This window comes from Prunus mume, linkage group LG6, assembly GCF_029339155.1.
Source record: "Prunus mume cultivar Tortuosa linkage group LG6, ASM2933915v1, whole genome shotgun sequence".
Lineage (NCBI taxonomy): Eukaryota > Viridiplantae > Streptophyta > Magnoliopsida > Rosales > Rosaceae > Prunus > Prunus mume.
Window position 1 is genome coordinate 9,003,221 of NC_142703.1, and position 13,752 is coordinate 9,016,972.

The 13,752-nt window shown below is 38.3% G+C and overlaps 3 protein-coding genes across 4 annotated transcripts; 1 reads left to right on the forward strand and 2 right to left on the reverse strand.

Moving 5' to 3' along the window:
* The first annotated feature begins 1,161 nt into the window (after positions 1 to 1,161).
* On the forward strand, positions 1,162 to 5,899 carry HAG1 (histone acetyltransferase of the GNAT family 1). The gene is made up of 13 exons (XM_008237114.2): positions 1,162 to 1,928; positions 2,084 to 2,148; positions 2,319 to 2,399; positions 2,569 to 2,640; positions 2,780 to 2,948; positions 3,180 to 3,223; positions 3,560 to 3,659; positions 3,808 to 3,876; positions 4,130 to 4,184; positions 4,332 to 4,444; positions 4,886 to 4,979; positions 5,404 to 5,545; positions 5,626 to 5,899. The coding sequence occupies exons 1-13, from the start codon at positions 1,347 to 1,349 to the stop codon at positions 5,690 to 5,692; spliced, it is 1,653 nt and encodes a 550-aa protein (XP_008235336.1). The 5' UTR covers positions 1,162 to 1,346; the 3' UTR covers positions 5,693 to 5,899.
* A 217-nt stretch (positions 5,900 to 6,116) lies between these two features.
* On the reverse strand, positions 6,117 to 8,806 carry BZIP25 (basic leucine zipper 25). 2 transcript variants are annotated; one of them, XM_089054415.1, is made up of 6 exons: positions 8,329 to 8,806; positions 8,138 to 8,225; positions 7,735 to 7,945; positions 7,134 to 7,209; positions 6,857 to 6,982; positions 6,117 to 6,735 (listed from the first exon to the last, which is right to left on the reverse strand). In XM_089054415.1, exons 1-6 carry the CDS (start codon positions 8,746 to 8,748, stop codon positions 6,277 to 6,279), a joined length of 1,380 nt encoding a protein of 459 aa, XP_088910541.1. In that variant the 5' UTR covers positions 8,749 to 8,806; the 3' UTR covers positions 6,117 to 6,276. The 2 variants fall into 2 exon arrangements, with proteins under 2 accessions (XP_088910541.1, XP_008235334.3); XM_008237112.3 differs by having other exon boundaries at positions 8,138 to 8,240; positions 8,329 to 8,804.
* Positions 8,807 to 9,588: 782 nt separating this feature from the next.
* TSA1 (tryptophan synthase alpha chain) lies at positions 9,589 to 13,178 on the reverse strand. Its single transcript, XM_008237110.3, has 9 exons — positions 12,874 to 13,178; positions 12,113 to 12,259; positions 11,940 to 12,005; positions 11,559 to 11,667; positions 11,220 to 11,296; positions 11,024 to 11,101; positions 10,547 to 10,624; positions 10,103 to 10,162; positions 9,589 to 9,907 (listed from the first exon to the last, which is right to left on the reverse strand). Exons 1-9 carry the CDS (start codon positions 13,063 to 13,065, stop codon positions 9,773 to 9,775), a joined length of 942 nt encoding a protein of 313 aa, XP_008235332.2. The 5' UTR covers positions 13,066 to 13,178; the 3' UTR covers positions 9,589 to 9,772.
* Between the last annotated feature and the right edge of the window lie 574 nt (positions 13,179 to 13,752).

The following is a 13,752-nucleotide window of genomic DNA, read 5'->3' on the forward strand; positions in this document are numbered from 1 at the left end:
GAGTATGCGTAGGTTTCAATTCATTATCAATACCTTTCTTTTATTCAAGAATATATTCATGGTTAATTTTCATATATAATTTCTTTTACACTGCGCAGGCCGTTTTTCTGATTGCTCTTCGTGCTCAGTGATAATCTGATGAAGTTGCGGCTGTTTCCCTTTTTTTCATCAGTTAAATCTTATTCAGTAATTTGTCTTTGGTTTGATCAGAAGTTAGTTAATTTGCGGACTTGGGTGTTGAATTTGCGGACTTGACGGTGCAATATTCCATCGAATTTACTGTTGAGTTGTTTATCACTGCTGGCATTTTTGAATGTCAAACAATAGTCAGTATCTATTACTTAATCACCTGTTTGGTTTAGTGGGATGAAATTTTCATATCTAATCAGGAGATGAGAATGAAGGATTTTCATGTATTTGGATATTTTTATCCGTTCTCATTTGAACAATATTTGAATTAAAAAATTTTGCTTTGTTTTTCGATAATACTCTTGCATTTTTATTAAAGGTTATGAATACCTATGAATTTTTAAGGATCATAACTGGTATTTCAAATTTAGAACATAGTTTTGAAAAAGGGCATTAACCATTTTCGTGAGTGAGTAAAAAACTTATCACGGAAAATCAAAGGTATGAAGAGTTCGTACTTATGTATCATGTATTCTATTTTTTAGAGTGTACGTAGTCATCAAACATGGACTATAATTTCATATCAATTTCTAAACTTCTAAACTTTGAACCAAATAAGCCCTAAGTACTTTCGGACAAAAAAAATGCAACCGACTTAAATGAAAAAAAGAATCAAAACCTCATCTCGGTTTAGTTGAGGTTTTTAAATGGGTTCAACTTCTCTCTTTTCCATCAATTGAGAAGTAAAACTATCAATTTGGACACTAATTTTCTGTTAAAAACTTAAGAGAATTGTTACAGTAAAACCAATTTGACATGAAAGAAAGTTAGAGGACCACTGAAATGAAAAAATATAATTGAAAAACCAAAATAGAACCCGAGCATAAATTTAAGGACTATTTCAGTCAAAAACCGGAAAAGTACTGAATCACCCAAATATGGTCTTGTAGAACCGGAAAAGCCTCCGCCCAAACGCGTTCGGGCTCAACTAGGCCGATTGGCTGGGCTGAACTTGGTCCAACTGGATTTTTTGGGGCAAAGACGACCCCATTTTGGTCCAACTTTGCATAAGCAGGCGATCGGGCACGTGATTGGCCTTTCCTCATCCTCATCTTTTTTGGGTGAGAAGCGAACGATCGTTTACAAATACCCTAACTCACCGATCCCGCCCCAAAATCCTTGACTCGGTCCGAGTCAACTCACCGAGTTAATCACAAATGGACACGCACTCCTCGCATCTCGCTGCATCGAACCGTTCGCGGAGCTCTCAGTCCCCGTCGCCGTCGCACTCGGCCTCTGCCTCGGCCACCTCGTCCATCCACAAACGCAAGCTCGCGTCCGAGGACCACGCGCCGCCGTTCCCTCCCTCTTCATTCTCCGCAGACACTCGCGACGGCGCTTTGACTTCCAACGATGACCTCGACAGCATTTCTGCCCGAGGCGGCGGCGCCGATTCCGACTCGGACGATGAGTCTGACGCGCTGGTCGACGACGACGAGGAGGACTTCGACAACGACTCGTCCATGCGCAACTTCACGGCGGCGCGTCTCGATAACAGCGGCGCTTCTGCCGTGGTGCGCAACTCGAAGCTCAAAACGGAGAATGCAACGGTCAAGAATGAGAGTTCAGACGGCGCTAAAGACGGTGGTGGAATCGCCGGGACCGGTGCAGTGGGGCCCACCGTTGCCGGAGGCTCGGTGCCGGGGATCATGGTGAAGGAGGACGCCACTAAGATCTTCACGGAGAATATACAGACCAGTGGGGCTTACAGTGCCAGAGAAGAGAGTTTGAAGAGAGAGGTAAGCTTCTCTGCGCTTCTACTTTCTTTATTATTCTCATTTCCTTACGGAATTCAGTAATGTTAATTAGTATGAAGTAATTTTCAATTGGATATTTGGCTGGTTATGTATCACAGTATCAAAGTTGTATGTTTTTTTTAATTTCATTTGTCTAGGAGGAAGCGGGGAGGCTCAAGTTTGTGTGCCTTTCGAATGACGGTATTGATGAGCATATGGTTTGGTATTTGTCTCTGATGAACTTTCATTTTATAATCTTTGATGGTTTAGTGATGTTGAACTATAAAAGTAAAACTAATTCATCTTAATTGTTTCAGTTATCAAAATGACTAGTGTTAAGAAATCTGTGTTGGTTCGGAGTTTAATTTATGCCTCTGTTTTTGGGTTTCTCAGGTTGGTAGGATTGAAGAACATATTTGCCAGGCAGCTACCTAACATGCCCAAGGAGTACATTGTCCGACTTGTTATGGATAGGTAACACTACTAGCTCATTTTCAAAGCATATAGAATGAGTGATCAGTGTGTATGTATGTGTTTATATTATTTGGCATGTAATACATGAACGCATTTCAGCATCTCTAGTAATCTAATATTTTGTTTTAATATCCCGTCTAAGTATTGGTTTATGTTTTTGGAATTACAGAAGTCATAAATCGGTTATGGTTATCAGACGTAATCATGTTGTTGGTGGCATAACATATCGACCGTATGTCAGGTGAAGTTTTTATTTTATTATCCTTTTGTTTTATCTTCTGTATTGCCATTTTCCGCATACTTTAATACAGAGTTGGGCTTTTCATCTGTGAGGTACCTCATTTGCCCTGTTACCAACATTCGTTTCCTGGAAATAACAGCCAAAGGTTTGGAGAGATAGCTTTTTGTGCAATCACAGCGGATGAACAAGTAAAAGGTTATGGCACAAGACTGATGAATCACTTAAAACAGTATGCACGGGATGTTGATGGGCTAACCCATTTCCTGACATACGCTGACAATAATGCTGTTGGCTATTTTATTAAACAGGTCTTGTTATCTATCATTCGTGTAATCACCTTTTAGGTTTTCTATTGATTGTTTCTGCATAAACTAATGGTGCCATAATTCTGTTGCTTTAGAAATCTTGCTTCGACATCTGAGTGTCAGCTTTTAGCATAGTTTTGACAACTCTCCTTTCAATGCCATTTTTTTTTCTTGCTCCTGAGTTATGGAGTTGATCTGGTGAAGAAACTGCACTAAATATTTTTTTGTTTGTAGGGTTTTACAAAAGAGATTCACTTGGAGAAAGACCGATGGCATGGGTATGTTATGCACACAACTCTAGTTATATGAAGACTGTTAAATTTTGATTTCAGAAGATCTAGGTTTCTTATTGTGCTTCGTAAGCTTGAAGTGGTTAGCCTTGAAAATAAATGAGTGAAGCTTTGATACAATTGCTACTTTCGTTTCTGTACTTTTAATTACCATAATCAAGTAACTGTGACCAGACTTACCACTCAAAGTAGAGGCAAGATAAGACATACAAATGAACTTATGAGCTGGTGGTCCTTCACCAGAAATAGGATGTGTTGCCTGATTTAGGTATCTTACTTCTTGTGAAAACCCTTTTCATGTCAGCATTTTATTATTGTGTGCAGCTATATAAAAGATTACGATGGAGGAATCCTAATGGAATGCAGAATTGACCCAAAGCTACCATACACCGACTTATCAACTATGATTCGTCGTCAGAGGCAGGTAAGGGTCAACTCAATAGCTTGTAGATTTTCATAATTAAGTTAAATCTAACAATGGATCATGATTGATGACAAAGCATGTATAGAGTATTGAACCAAGGTGGATTCACTACAATCTAGACTATCTGGTTGTTTTGGTTTTGTGGTAGGCGATCGATGAGAAGATAAGAGAGCTCTCAAATTGTCACATTGTTTATCCTGGCATTGATTTTCAAAAGGTAACATAATATTGTCCTGATATAAATTCCCAAATCTCTATAATATTTCTAGTGTTTTCTTTAAACTTCTGTTAACCACTAACGAGTAGAGTACTTACTGGACATAAGCCTGTGACAATCTGGTGTCATGGCACATTTATTAAATTCTTGTATGGTTCCTTTTCTTTCTTTTTTTGGGGTCTTCTTGACTGTTATTAGCAGTTAATGTATGAATGTCTAAAACTTAGTTCTGACCATGTATTTATTTATCCAGAAAGAAGCTGGTGTTCCTAAAAAAATCATTAAGGTCGAGGACATCCCTGGCTTGAGTAAGTTCTTTAACTTCGCTGGTTATTTTATTCTCTTAATCAGTCATTTATGCTATGCTAAATTTAATGTCAATTTTACCTTTGTGTTAAGTTGTGTTGGGGAAGTTGAATTGGTAATCAGAAGTTTAATGAACATTTTGGTAACAGGGGAGGCTGGGTGGACCCCTGATCAATGGGGCCATTCGCGGTTTGGAGCTTTGTCTGCTTCCACAGACAGTGCCAGAAAGTATTTGACTGGATTCATGCGAGGACTTCTAAAGGTGAGTTGCTTAAGCATATGTTTGTCAAGTTGTCTTTTGTTTTTCATCGTGAAAGTTAGCTTGCTTTATCTTTTTGCATTAATTTGTATTGACTCAATCTTGTGTTGCAACTTGCATGCGTTTTAATCTAAGAAATGAATCGGATCTTTCCTTGTCTTCGAATTAAGTATATGAGCGACTACAGAGAGACAAGTGTGCAATAGAGTACCATCTTAGTCTCCCAAAGCAAAGTACCTTTACAGGGGTAGGAAGCAATAAGAGTTTGTATGCGATATGCGGAATATAACACATGACAAGCTGCCATTTGTGGTTTATTGATCATTTTCCCCAGTATGAGCAGAAGACAAATGGAAATCTTAGTTATATGGTCGAGTTTTTGTGACTTTCCTCTTGCTGTCAGCGTAAAATGGATTCTTACCAAATACATTTTCATTTAAGCAGTCTATGCATGACCATGTTGATGCCTGGCCATTCAAGGAACCAGTTGATGCACGTGATGTTCCTGATTATTATGACATCATCAAAGATCCCATGGGTAAGGACTATTTCTCCGCGAACTACATAGTTTAAATATCTTCTGCATTTAGTGTCTGGAATTCTTCCAAGTGTTTTCACAGAAGCCGTATTTTGAATATTGCTTTCTGATAATGTAGTTTGGATACTAGCTTGATCATAATCTGTGCTTTTGCCGTTAGCATCTTGAGTTGTAAAATTGTCACGACTTCTTAAATTTATTTGAAAAGCCCGCATGCTCTTTAGATATCTGGTCAGAGGTCGGCATGACATGTGGCATCTCTTCTTTCTTGCCATTGTTTTCTTGCTTTCGTTTCTTCCTAACTGTGGAAATTACTAACAAGTACGCTTACCTCTTATCAGCCTTGGGTTTTGGCATAGGTGTTTGTATTTGTGCATGTTGCATCAAATTTACGATGCTTTAACAGATATTTAATATGTTGCAGATCTGAAGACTATGTCGAAGAGGGTAGAGTCGGAACAGTATTACGTAACGTTTGAGATGTTTGTTGCGGATGCCAAGAGGATGTTTGCAAATGCACGCACTTACAACTCCCCCGATACCATTTACTATAAATGTGCGACCAGGTAATGCTGTTGGCATCCCTTTGTCGCTCTTTGCATTGTTTTCTACGTTGGTTCTGAAGATGTCAATCGTTTCCTTGCAGGTTGGAAGCCCATTTTCAAAGCAAAGTTCAATCAGGACTCCAAGCTGGTGCCAAAATCCAGCAGTGAATTGGATGAATGTACATACCGGTTTCCTTACGTTCAGCTGCCCCGGCCCCATGGCAATGCTTTATGTTGTATTTTTAGTTTTTATTTAATTTGTTCAAAATTTGTATGCACTTGCCATCATGAATTCATGTTCCCTGCTGGCTTTTCCTCTTTCCGCCTTCTTGTTACAATTCAGACTTTTATTGAAATCCAAATGGCTTTATATCAGACTTGTACGCCCGACCCCAAATGGAAAAGAAACTAGGAAGCTGATGCATTACATTTCTTCATGATTTTGACTTCAGTAAATGCTCAGTTCGGTGACACAAAAGACTATGAAGAAGGAAACTACTCCCCACGTCCTATAACTCAACTCTCTGTACTTTTCTTTATTAAGGTGGATGGGGCAGAAGACTAGTATATGTTCCCGCACATGGAGAAGAAATTATAAAAAGAATTAACAAAGAAATCGATCATTTAGCGAAATCTAAAACAGAAACAAAGATGAAATACAAAAAGTTGGAGTTAAAATACACTAGTAAAGGTGAACAACCAACCTTCTATCCCTTTCTGTAAAATAGGAAGGGATAAAAAAGTCACTACACTCAGCTCTGTTTCTTGTTCTTTGGGACAGCATGGGAAAGATGAGGATCCCAACCCGGCAATGGTTCACGTGGACCCACTCCTGGCCGAAGCTGCTGCTGCTGCGGTTGCTGCTGCATATGATCTACACTAGCTGTGTGTTGAATTGAAGAGATTTCAGCCATGTTGCTTCCAGTGATGGTAGGCTGGCCAACATTACTCTGTGGGTTCCTAACTAGAGAAATTGGGGGTTCTCGTGGAAAGCCAGTGTCCAATCTCTGGTGAGGTAGAGTGGAAGTGGCCAAATTAGGAACTACCGGTTGAAAGAGCTGGTTGGAGTTCGGTTGCATTGGGACAGCAGCATTTGTAGATCCATCCATGGGGTTCACTGATGGTATGCTTACACTCGGTAAATTTGACATGGCCAGAAGTAGCGGGTTGATCCCTGTCACTCTCTTAACGGAGTCCTCTGCCATTTTCACCTGAATTTTTTTACAATAAATATCCATAAGAGAATTGAATTGAAAGTATACAGAGTACTCTGACCAGGTAAAAATATGCAAACTATAAAATTTGAAAATTCACAATGTCTTTCTGGCTAACCTTTGCTCTTAACGTCTCAATATCAGCTCTTAATATTCTGTTGTCAACAGCAGCATTATCATATTTCTGATTCACGTCTGTGAGACGTTTTAACAATGTAGAGTGTTCAACCCTCAGTTGACCAACCTAAATGAAACCAAACATATAACTCCATAATGTTCTCTACTTTTTTTATTTAATATAAAAAAATAATAATTAAAAAAATAAATTATTGGAAATATCAAGAAGAGATGAAGATTGTTTTTGCTAATTAAAATTTTAAAACAAGGACCACCACCTGTGTCTCAAGTTCACTCATTTGTGCTTGTTTTCTCCTTCTAGAGCGTCTAGCTGACTCTCGATTTGACAGCATCCTGAGTACCATCAACATGTTAATCCATAAAGGGCTAAGTTTTTAGATTTTACGAATATGGTATTAAGTTGCATATGGACAGTATCTGTTGAATTCATGATATGAGAGATGACAATGCTTTACAACAAACCTGTTGTCAAACAAATTTATCAGGTGAAAAATCATGCAAAATGCAACACTTCCCTCCTTCCAAATCAGATCATTGCTTTCAAAAATCACTGATTCTGAAGCAGACAGGTCCTTGCTCTAAATTCTCTACTGGAAGAAAAAACTAAGTTTTGTTTGGACAACCAAAAGTTTCTTCTCGTCTTTCATCCATAGTATACAGGGCACATATTAACCATCATCAAGGCATTCAATGTGTTGAAACCTTCATACATCGATTACTGTACGGAAAATATAACTCAAGCCGATTAAGCCTAAATGCCAACTATTACTTAGAGACCAACCAAAAAGAACCAACATCATACCAAGAGATGAAACAAAACTGCCTACTAGTTGGAAAAGTAGGCATGAAATGGCTTACCTCCTAGCACGTTTCACATCAGAAGGATCCATATTCTCATTAATTTCAATGTCTCCTTCGAGATCATCATCATCTGAGTCCTCTTTCGATGATCCGCTTGTTGTCTGCTTACTCTGCAACCCCGTTATTTTCTGAACAGCAGGTAAAGCCGGAATGCCAACTGGGCCAGTGTCAGCTTCATTTTGTTGCACTGGGAAACCATGACCAGCATCTAGCATAGCTCAAATCAAATGGGTTTTCGTATGTTAAACATAATCATCACTAACATATCTGATCAGAAGATGCTATGATAAAACCCAACTTTAATTTCTACACAAAGAAATGACGACAAGTGCAACACCTAAAATCATTAAAATTGAGAAAAATGTATTATGTAAAATAAGCAGACAAGTCAAGCACAAACCTTTATCAAGCGATTGACTGTGGGCTAATTGTGAAGGCTTCGACAGCTGCGATTGACTCTCGGCGGCCATGTTATCCAAATCCACAGGCTTCAAAGACGACGCCTGCCATCACATTCATCAATAAAAGAATTTGAAAAAAAATTACAGCAGTTTAGATACAAAATGCAAAATTAATGAGAAAGAGATGTACGCGAGAGAGAGCGACGGCAGCGCAAGCCAGATCGAGCTGGTTCTTAAGAAATTCACGGTACTGATCCGAATTAACCTGAACCGTTGACGTCGGATCCAACGGCGGAGGATTAGGGAGATTAAGCTGCTGCTGAGGTTGATGATGATGATTATGATGATCGGGCTTCTTGATCTCAACTACCTCTTCATCCCCATCTTCGCGCTTCGACGTTGACGACTGAGACGCAACAGAACAAGAAGCGACCGACGAAGCGGTCAATTGATCGGCGACGGCAACTGATCGCCGAGGAGTGGCCGCTGGGGTCGAGAACTCGTCGAGAAACTGCTCGAAGGCCCACTCCGACGAGCTCCTATTCATCGCCGGAGACGACAACGCCCAAGCCGTATCGGAGACGTCGTCCACGGAGAACACTGAATGCATACTCTCGAGTGCGTTTCCGAAATATCCGATTTTTGTTTCTCTCTCTTTGGATTTCGTTTTTATATATCGGAATCGGAGTGCGGACAACTGGAGCTATACTCTGGTGCTCTACGTAACATGGTAATATTTATACATTGGGCCTTCTATTTTGGCGGGATGCGTTGATAAGGATACATTTGACACGCGTCGTGTGACAGGTGAAAGGTTTTGTGGTCCGTGTAGTAGGGGAATATAAGTGCGGCCGCTTTTGGTTGTAGAGAAAGGAGAGAAGCCTACGGGTTCAGAGAAGCAATGAAGGACAAATATGAAAGGGTATGCAAGTGAGGTGGGACCCCTAAAAAGTTGAAAAGATTTTGTAAATACAACTCAATTATTGTATAGTATACGTTTTTTTTTAGTGTAGGGGATTCAAATGTGGGATAACTGTGTTTAATCATTTGAGTTAAAAGTCTTTATTTATATATAATTTAGATTTCATTTAAGTATGATAATCTCGGTGCCAATGGTTTATAACTTATTAGAAAATGACCTTAATTTGCATATTAGTAGTTTCAAATTTGAACCCGATGACACCTTAGTTATGCGTGTAAGAAATCCTCATTCCTTTGCAGTTTAGACTTCAAAATAGATGAAGTATCATTAGATACAGAGCTAAACAGGTAAACCTTAGACGCGGCTGTTGCCTTTGGATTTAGATTCTCAACTTCTTCTATTTTGATATTAGGATACAATTGTTGGATATTAACAAACTGATCAGGAGCAGCTCCTGATTCTACAAGAACCAATGCATGGCAATTTATCATGTATAATTTGTCTGATGTACTCATTGAAATATAAAAGTTGATCTAACCCTTGCATCTTCTTTTATTTTCGACAAAGTTTTTTGCACATTACAACTGCAGCTTTATACATCATTCGGGCATATAATGCCTTGAAGAAGTCAGCTTTTGCAGTAAAGATGACTAATTTGTGGTCCAAAAGGCCAAGAAAAAAAAAAAACAAATCAAAATATCAGAGAATGTGATCACAGGAGTGCAGATTTTAGAGACTGGGTGAAAATTGCTAGTTCCTTCAACCCTTCCTCAGGAGTTTTGGCTTCACCCAACAGCTTCACGATTGCACTGCCAACAATGATACCATCAGCTCCCCATCCTGCTACCTGTACAACACTCATGACTAAGTATCTTGACTGAGGTAGAAGATTAACAATAATAGGCATTCTGGTTTTCTTTTGATTAAAAGGAGTCCAAAGTCTATAAAGGGAGAGGACTGAATTGAACTTTCGCAGTGAGGGTAAAGTAGTCTACCGTGGGTGTGGGTGTGGCGTGGGACATTATGAGTTTAACATACTAACCTGTTTCGCCTGTTCGGGCTTTGAGATGCCAAAACCAACTGCTACAGGCTTTGACGTTGCCTGTCACATATAAGGTATGCATGATTACGAGCGACAAAAATATTAAGTTGAAGGGATCATATCAAATGTACAATGTTCTTTTACTTTTTAGCTACTCTAGTAAGGCAGCTCAAATGTTCAAGATGAGTGGTTGATTAGTCTAGTAAGGGATCAAATCTCTCCATTTTGTATCAAGGCCTTAAAAGATAAAAGGCATTTGGATCAAATTTAGCATCAAGATAATGTAAGGTCCTGATCCAGCATGAATGCTCGTAAGCAAATGCAAATCCATCAATCGACATGCTGGTCATGATGTCATGTTGCACATAAGGCTTGCATTATCCATCAGAAGTGGTAATAGAATTCTGAAAAATTCCACTGTTAGAACTGATTAGAAAGACAAACCTCTTTAATTTCCTTCAAAAGAGCAGGAACTCGTTCATTCACAGATGCACGGGCACCGGTAACTCCGATCGAGCTCACCTATAATTCATCTTAAGACATCAAGATACAGATAAATTTTTCCAAAAAATAATAAAATGTTCGTGTAGCAAACATAACTTGTCAATATTTTATTGATAGGCGTTTTAGCTTTACACAACAAGACCAAAAAAAGCAACCAAAAAAAAAAACAGAGAGAGAGAGAGAGAGAGAGAGAGAGTTCATGAACCACATTAGCATCCACTTTCCTTACACTAATAATAGCAAGTATGTATCCAATAACTTCATTTTCTAATTATAAGCTAAATGATGATTCCAGAAATTGGACAACCCACAACAGATTTTTGAATCTAATTAAACATAAAATACTAAGGATATATATTATTACGAGACAAAACCTTATAACTCTAAACCAAATAAAGGATACCAAAGGAATCTTACCAGGTACAAAAATCCTTCTGAAGCTTCAGCAATGGCCCTCATCCGATCAATTGGCGTAGTGGGCGTAGTTAGTAATACCTGGAAATCACACCAGTAGATGAGATGTATTACAGTCACATCTAAAAGTAACATAAAATAATTTGAAATACTCTCACAATACAAAAAGAATAAAGGGAAAGAAAATTAAGAAACAAACCAATTCAATATTATGTTTCACAGCTTCCTTTCTCAAAATTTCCGTCTCTTCCAATGGAACATCTGGAACCACAAGCCCTACAAACAAATGTGGAATTAGGAATCTAGTCAAATCTCTTATATATATAAACAAAGGGGTTCACAAATGAGAAAGAGAACTAAAATACCAATGCTTCAATCAAGTACCCAAAAATAGGTATAAAAAGGTCTGTGTAAAAAGATTTATATGACCATTAACTGAATCCACATCTCAATAGAAGGCAAAGGTGCAGTTCAGTCAGTGAAAATACTATCATATTGAAAATTTTAAAAGATTCAGTAACAAGTACTTATACATTACCATGTACACCAACGTCTCTAATGGTGGACATGAATTCTCCAATTCCACGCTTCAATATTGGGTTATAGTATGTAAAGAGAGCAATTGGGCAAGACAATTGTGGAATCACCTGTCCATTCAACAAGACTGACATAATTAGATTATTTCGATGAACTCTTGATGTGAATATGCTACTGTCTTGTTATGATTTCTTATTCCTACATCTCATATTACCATATGAGAATACTTTAGATGCTTATAATAGGCATAGTTCATATGTTACAGCAATCAAAGTGGATAGTAGACACAGTGATAGTAATATATCTAACAAAATTTTCACTTGGGAATTCAACACCAACGAATATCAATCAAGTTAAAATAACATTGCATATATAAACATACCTCCTTCAACATTGAAACAATTGAATTCAGGTTGGTCCCCTTTGACAAGGAACGGGTGGTTGCAGCCTAAGCAATAGCACACAAGAGGATAAGAACACCAGAACCTATGCCATATAGATTGCCAAAAAGAATATGCAGAAGTACAAAAATGCAAATGAAAATCACTCTCATACCTGTATAACTGGACCATCTGCTAATGGATCAGAATATGGCACACCTAATTCGATTATGTCCGAACCACAAGAATCAAGTACCTTCAATGCTTCTGCCGTGATTGAAAGATCGGGATCACCGGCAGTGATGTAAGGGATCAATGCAACCTTAACAGAAGGACATACTTATTAAAACAACAAAATCAGATAAATAAGCCATCAGTCCAGAATCAACCACAAATCCAAATCCTAAAATGAAATATAGTTCATCTAAAGGACTACCACAATAACAACTTCACTATTGGCAATGATTTATCATTTCTGTCCGATCATTTTTCTCCTACTATTTCAATCTCAGTCACAGTCATGTGCAGGGTGGATTGTGCTACTTCAGTTTCAACCAAACTTAGTCAGATCTAGTAAGCATGCAGAGCTTTTTGGTCAAAACGAAAGCAATCTCAAGAACAATAACTAAACGAAAGGTCTCATTAACCAGCATCTCTTCCCGGGCCCTATTTGGAAATGAAAAATGTGCATTTTGGCGGGTGATTGAAACCCAACTGGTGGTGAGCAAAAAAGTAGCAGACTTTAGACTACACAATTCCTTGACGGACCATCCTGGTTTTCACGGAGCACAGAAAGCCATAAACTTTGGTGAGTCTGCAAATTTTTCTACAGGGCTTCAATTGAAAGAACAAACATGCAGAACAGGCGCACAAAAGTTTAAAAACTTCCTAGACTGTAATTCGAAAGTTCCTAAAGCAGATATCGAAATTGCTTACCTTGCCTTGCTCCTTCAACTTCGTGAAGGTTTGGGAGAGACCGACGGCTGGGGTGGTGGTGAGAGCAGCCATTGGAGTAAATTTCTTGAGTGAAAGAGTGGTTGCTTGAGATGGAGAGCGCAGAAGCAATGGATTTTGAGGCTTCTTCAGTTGCAGAAAACCAGCTGCAGATTTAAGAGAAGAAGCAGCCATTGGGTTGAGTATATTTCAGTAGGCCCAGTGAGGCTTTTGTAGGGTTTTTTCTTCCAGTTGGCCTTCTTCTGTGTTTGTACACTTGGACTCTCACTTCTCAACTCACCATCATTCTCTCCTCCTTATCTTATATAGTGTCTCGGCCGTTGAATTCCGCGCAGTTTTTCCTTTTTTATCTTTTTTTTTTCCTTCTTCTTTTATGTATTCTCGGCCAAATTTTTGGCACAAGTTAATCTGAAGTTTTCTTTTTGGAAATGACACATTTTGTGCAAGTAAATCTCTTGAAAAGGGAAGTGGGTCAAGTTGGTAGGTATACCTAATACTTTTCCTTCTAAATTCTTAACTTTCCAATTTCATAGGTTAGCATTATATAATTTGGATAAAGTTAATAACTTGTAAATTCTGCCTATGCAACAATTTATTTTTCGAACGTTACATTTTTTTTCTTTGGGGATTCATGAACTTTTTCATTCTAGTAGAGGTAATAACTCCTTTCGTAACTCTCACACATCCATGTTAATTAAGAATTATTTTAAGTTAGGATATTTTTCTACATTTGGAAGAGAAATGCAACTTAGAATATCTTCTAAAGTTGAGAACATATAGTTGATAAAATTACACATTTCAAGAATGATTTGTACCCCTCAACAAAATAGTTAATATTTTGAGGCTAACTAGTAATTTCCC

Excerpts from the sequence above, each read along its gene's own strand:
- TSA1 (XM_008237110.3), bottom strand. The coding sequence starts at position 13,065 with ATGGCTGCTTCTTCTCTTAAATCTGCAGCTGGTTTTCTGCAACTGAAG. Across the intron at positions 11,668-11,939 it reads TTGTTTCAATGTTGAAGGAG|GTGATTCCACAATTGTCTTG; the intron begins GTATGTTTATAT and ends TTGAATGGACAG. Across the intron at positions 11,297-11,558 it reads TAGAGACGTTGGTGTACATG|GGCTTGTGGTTCCAGATGTT; the intron begins GTAATGTATAAG and ends ATTTGTTTGTAG.
- BZIP25 (XM_008237112.3), bottom strand. The coding sequence starts at position 8,748 with ATGCATTCAGTGTTCTCCGTGGACGACGTCTCCGATACGGCTTGGGCG. Across the intron at positions 8,241-8,328 it reads CTGCCGTCGCTCTCTCTCGC|GCGTCGTCTTTGAAGCCTGT; the intron begins GTACATCTCTTT and ends ATGTGATGGCAG. Across the intron at positions 7,946-8,137 it reads CAGTCAATCGCTTGATAAAG|ATGCTGGTCATGGTTTCCCA; the intron begins GTTTGTGCTTGA and ends GAGCTATGCTAG.
- HAG1 (XM_008237114.2), top strand. The coding sequence starts at position 1,347 with ATGGACACGCACTCCTCGCATCTCGCTGCATCGAACCGTTCGCGGAGC. Across the intron at positions 2,149-2,318 it reads ATTGATGAGCATATGGTTTG|GTTGGTAGGATTGAAGAACA; the intron begins GTATTTGTCTCT and ends TGGGTTTCTCAG. Across the intron at positions 3,877-4,129 it reads CTGGCATTGATTTTCAAAAG|AAAGAAGCTGGTGTTCCTAA; the intron begins GTAACATAATAT and ends TTATTTATCCAG.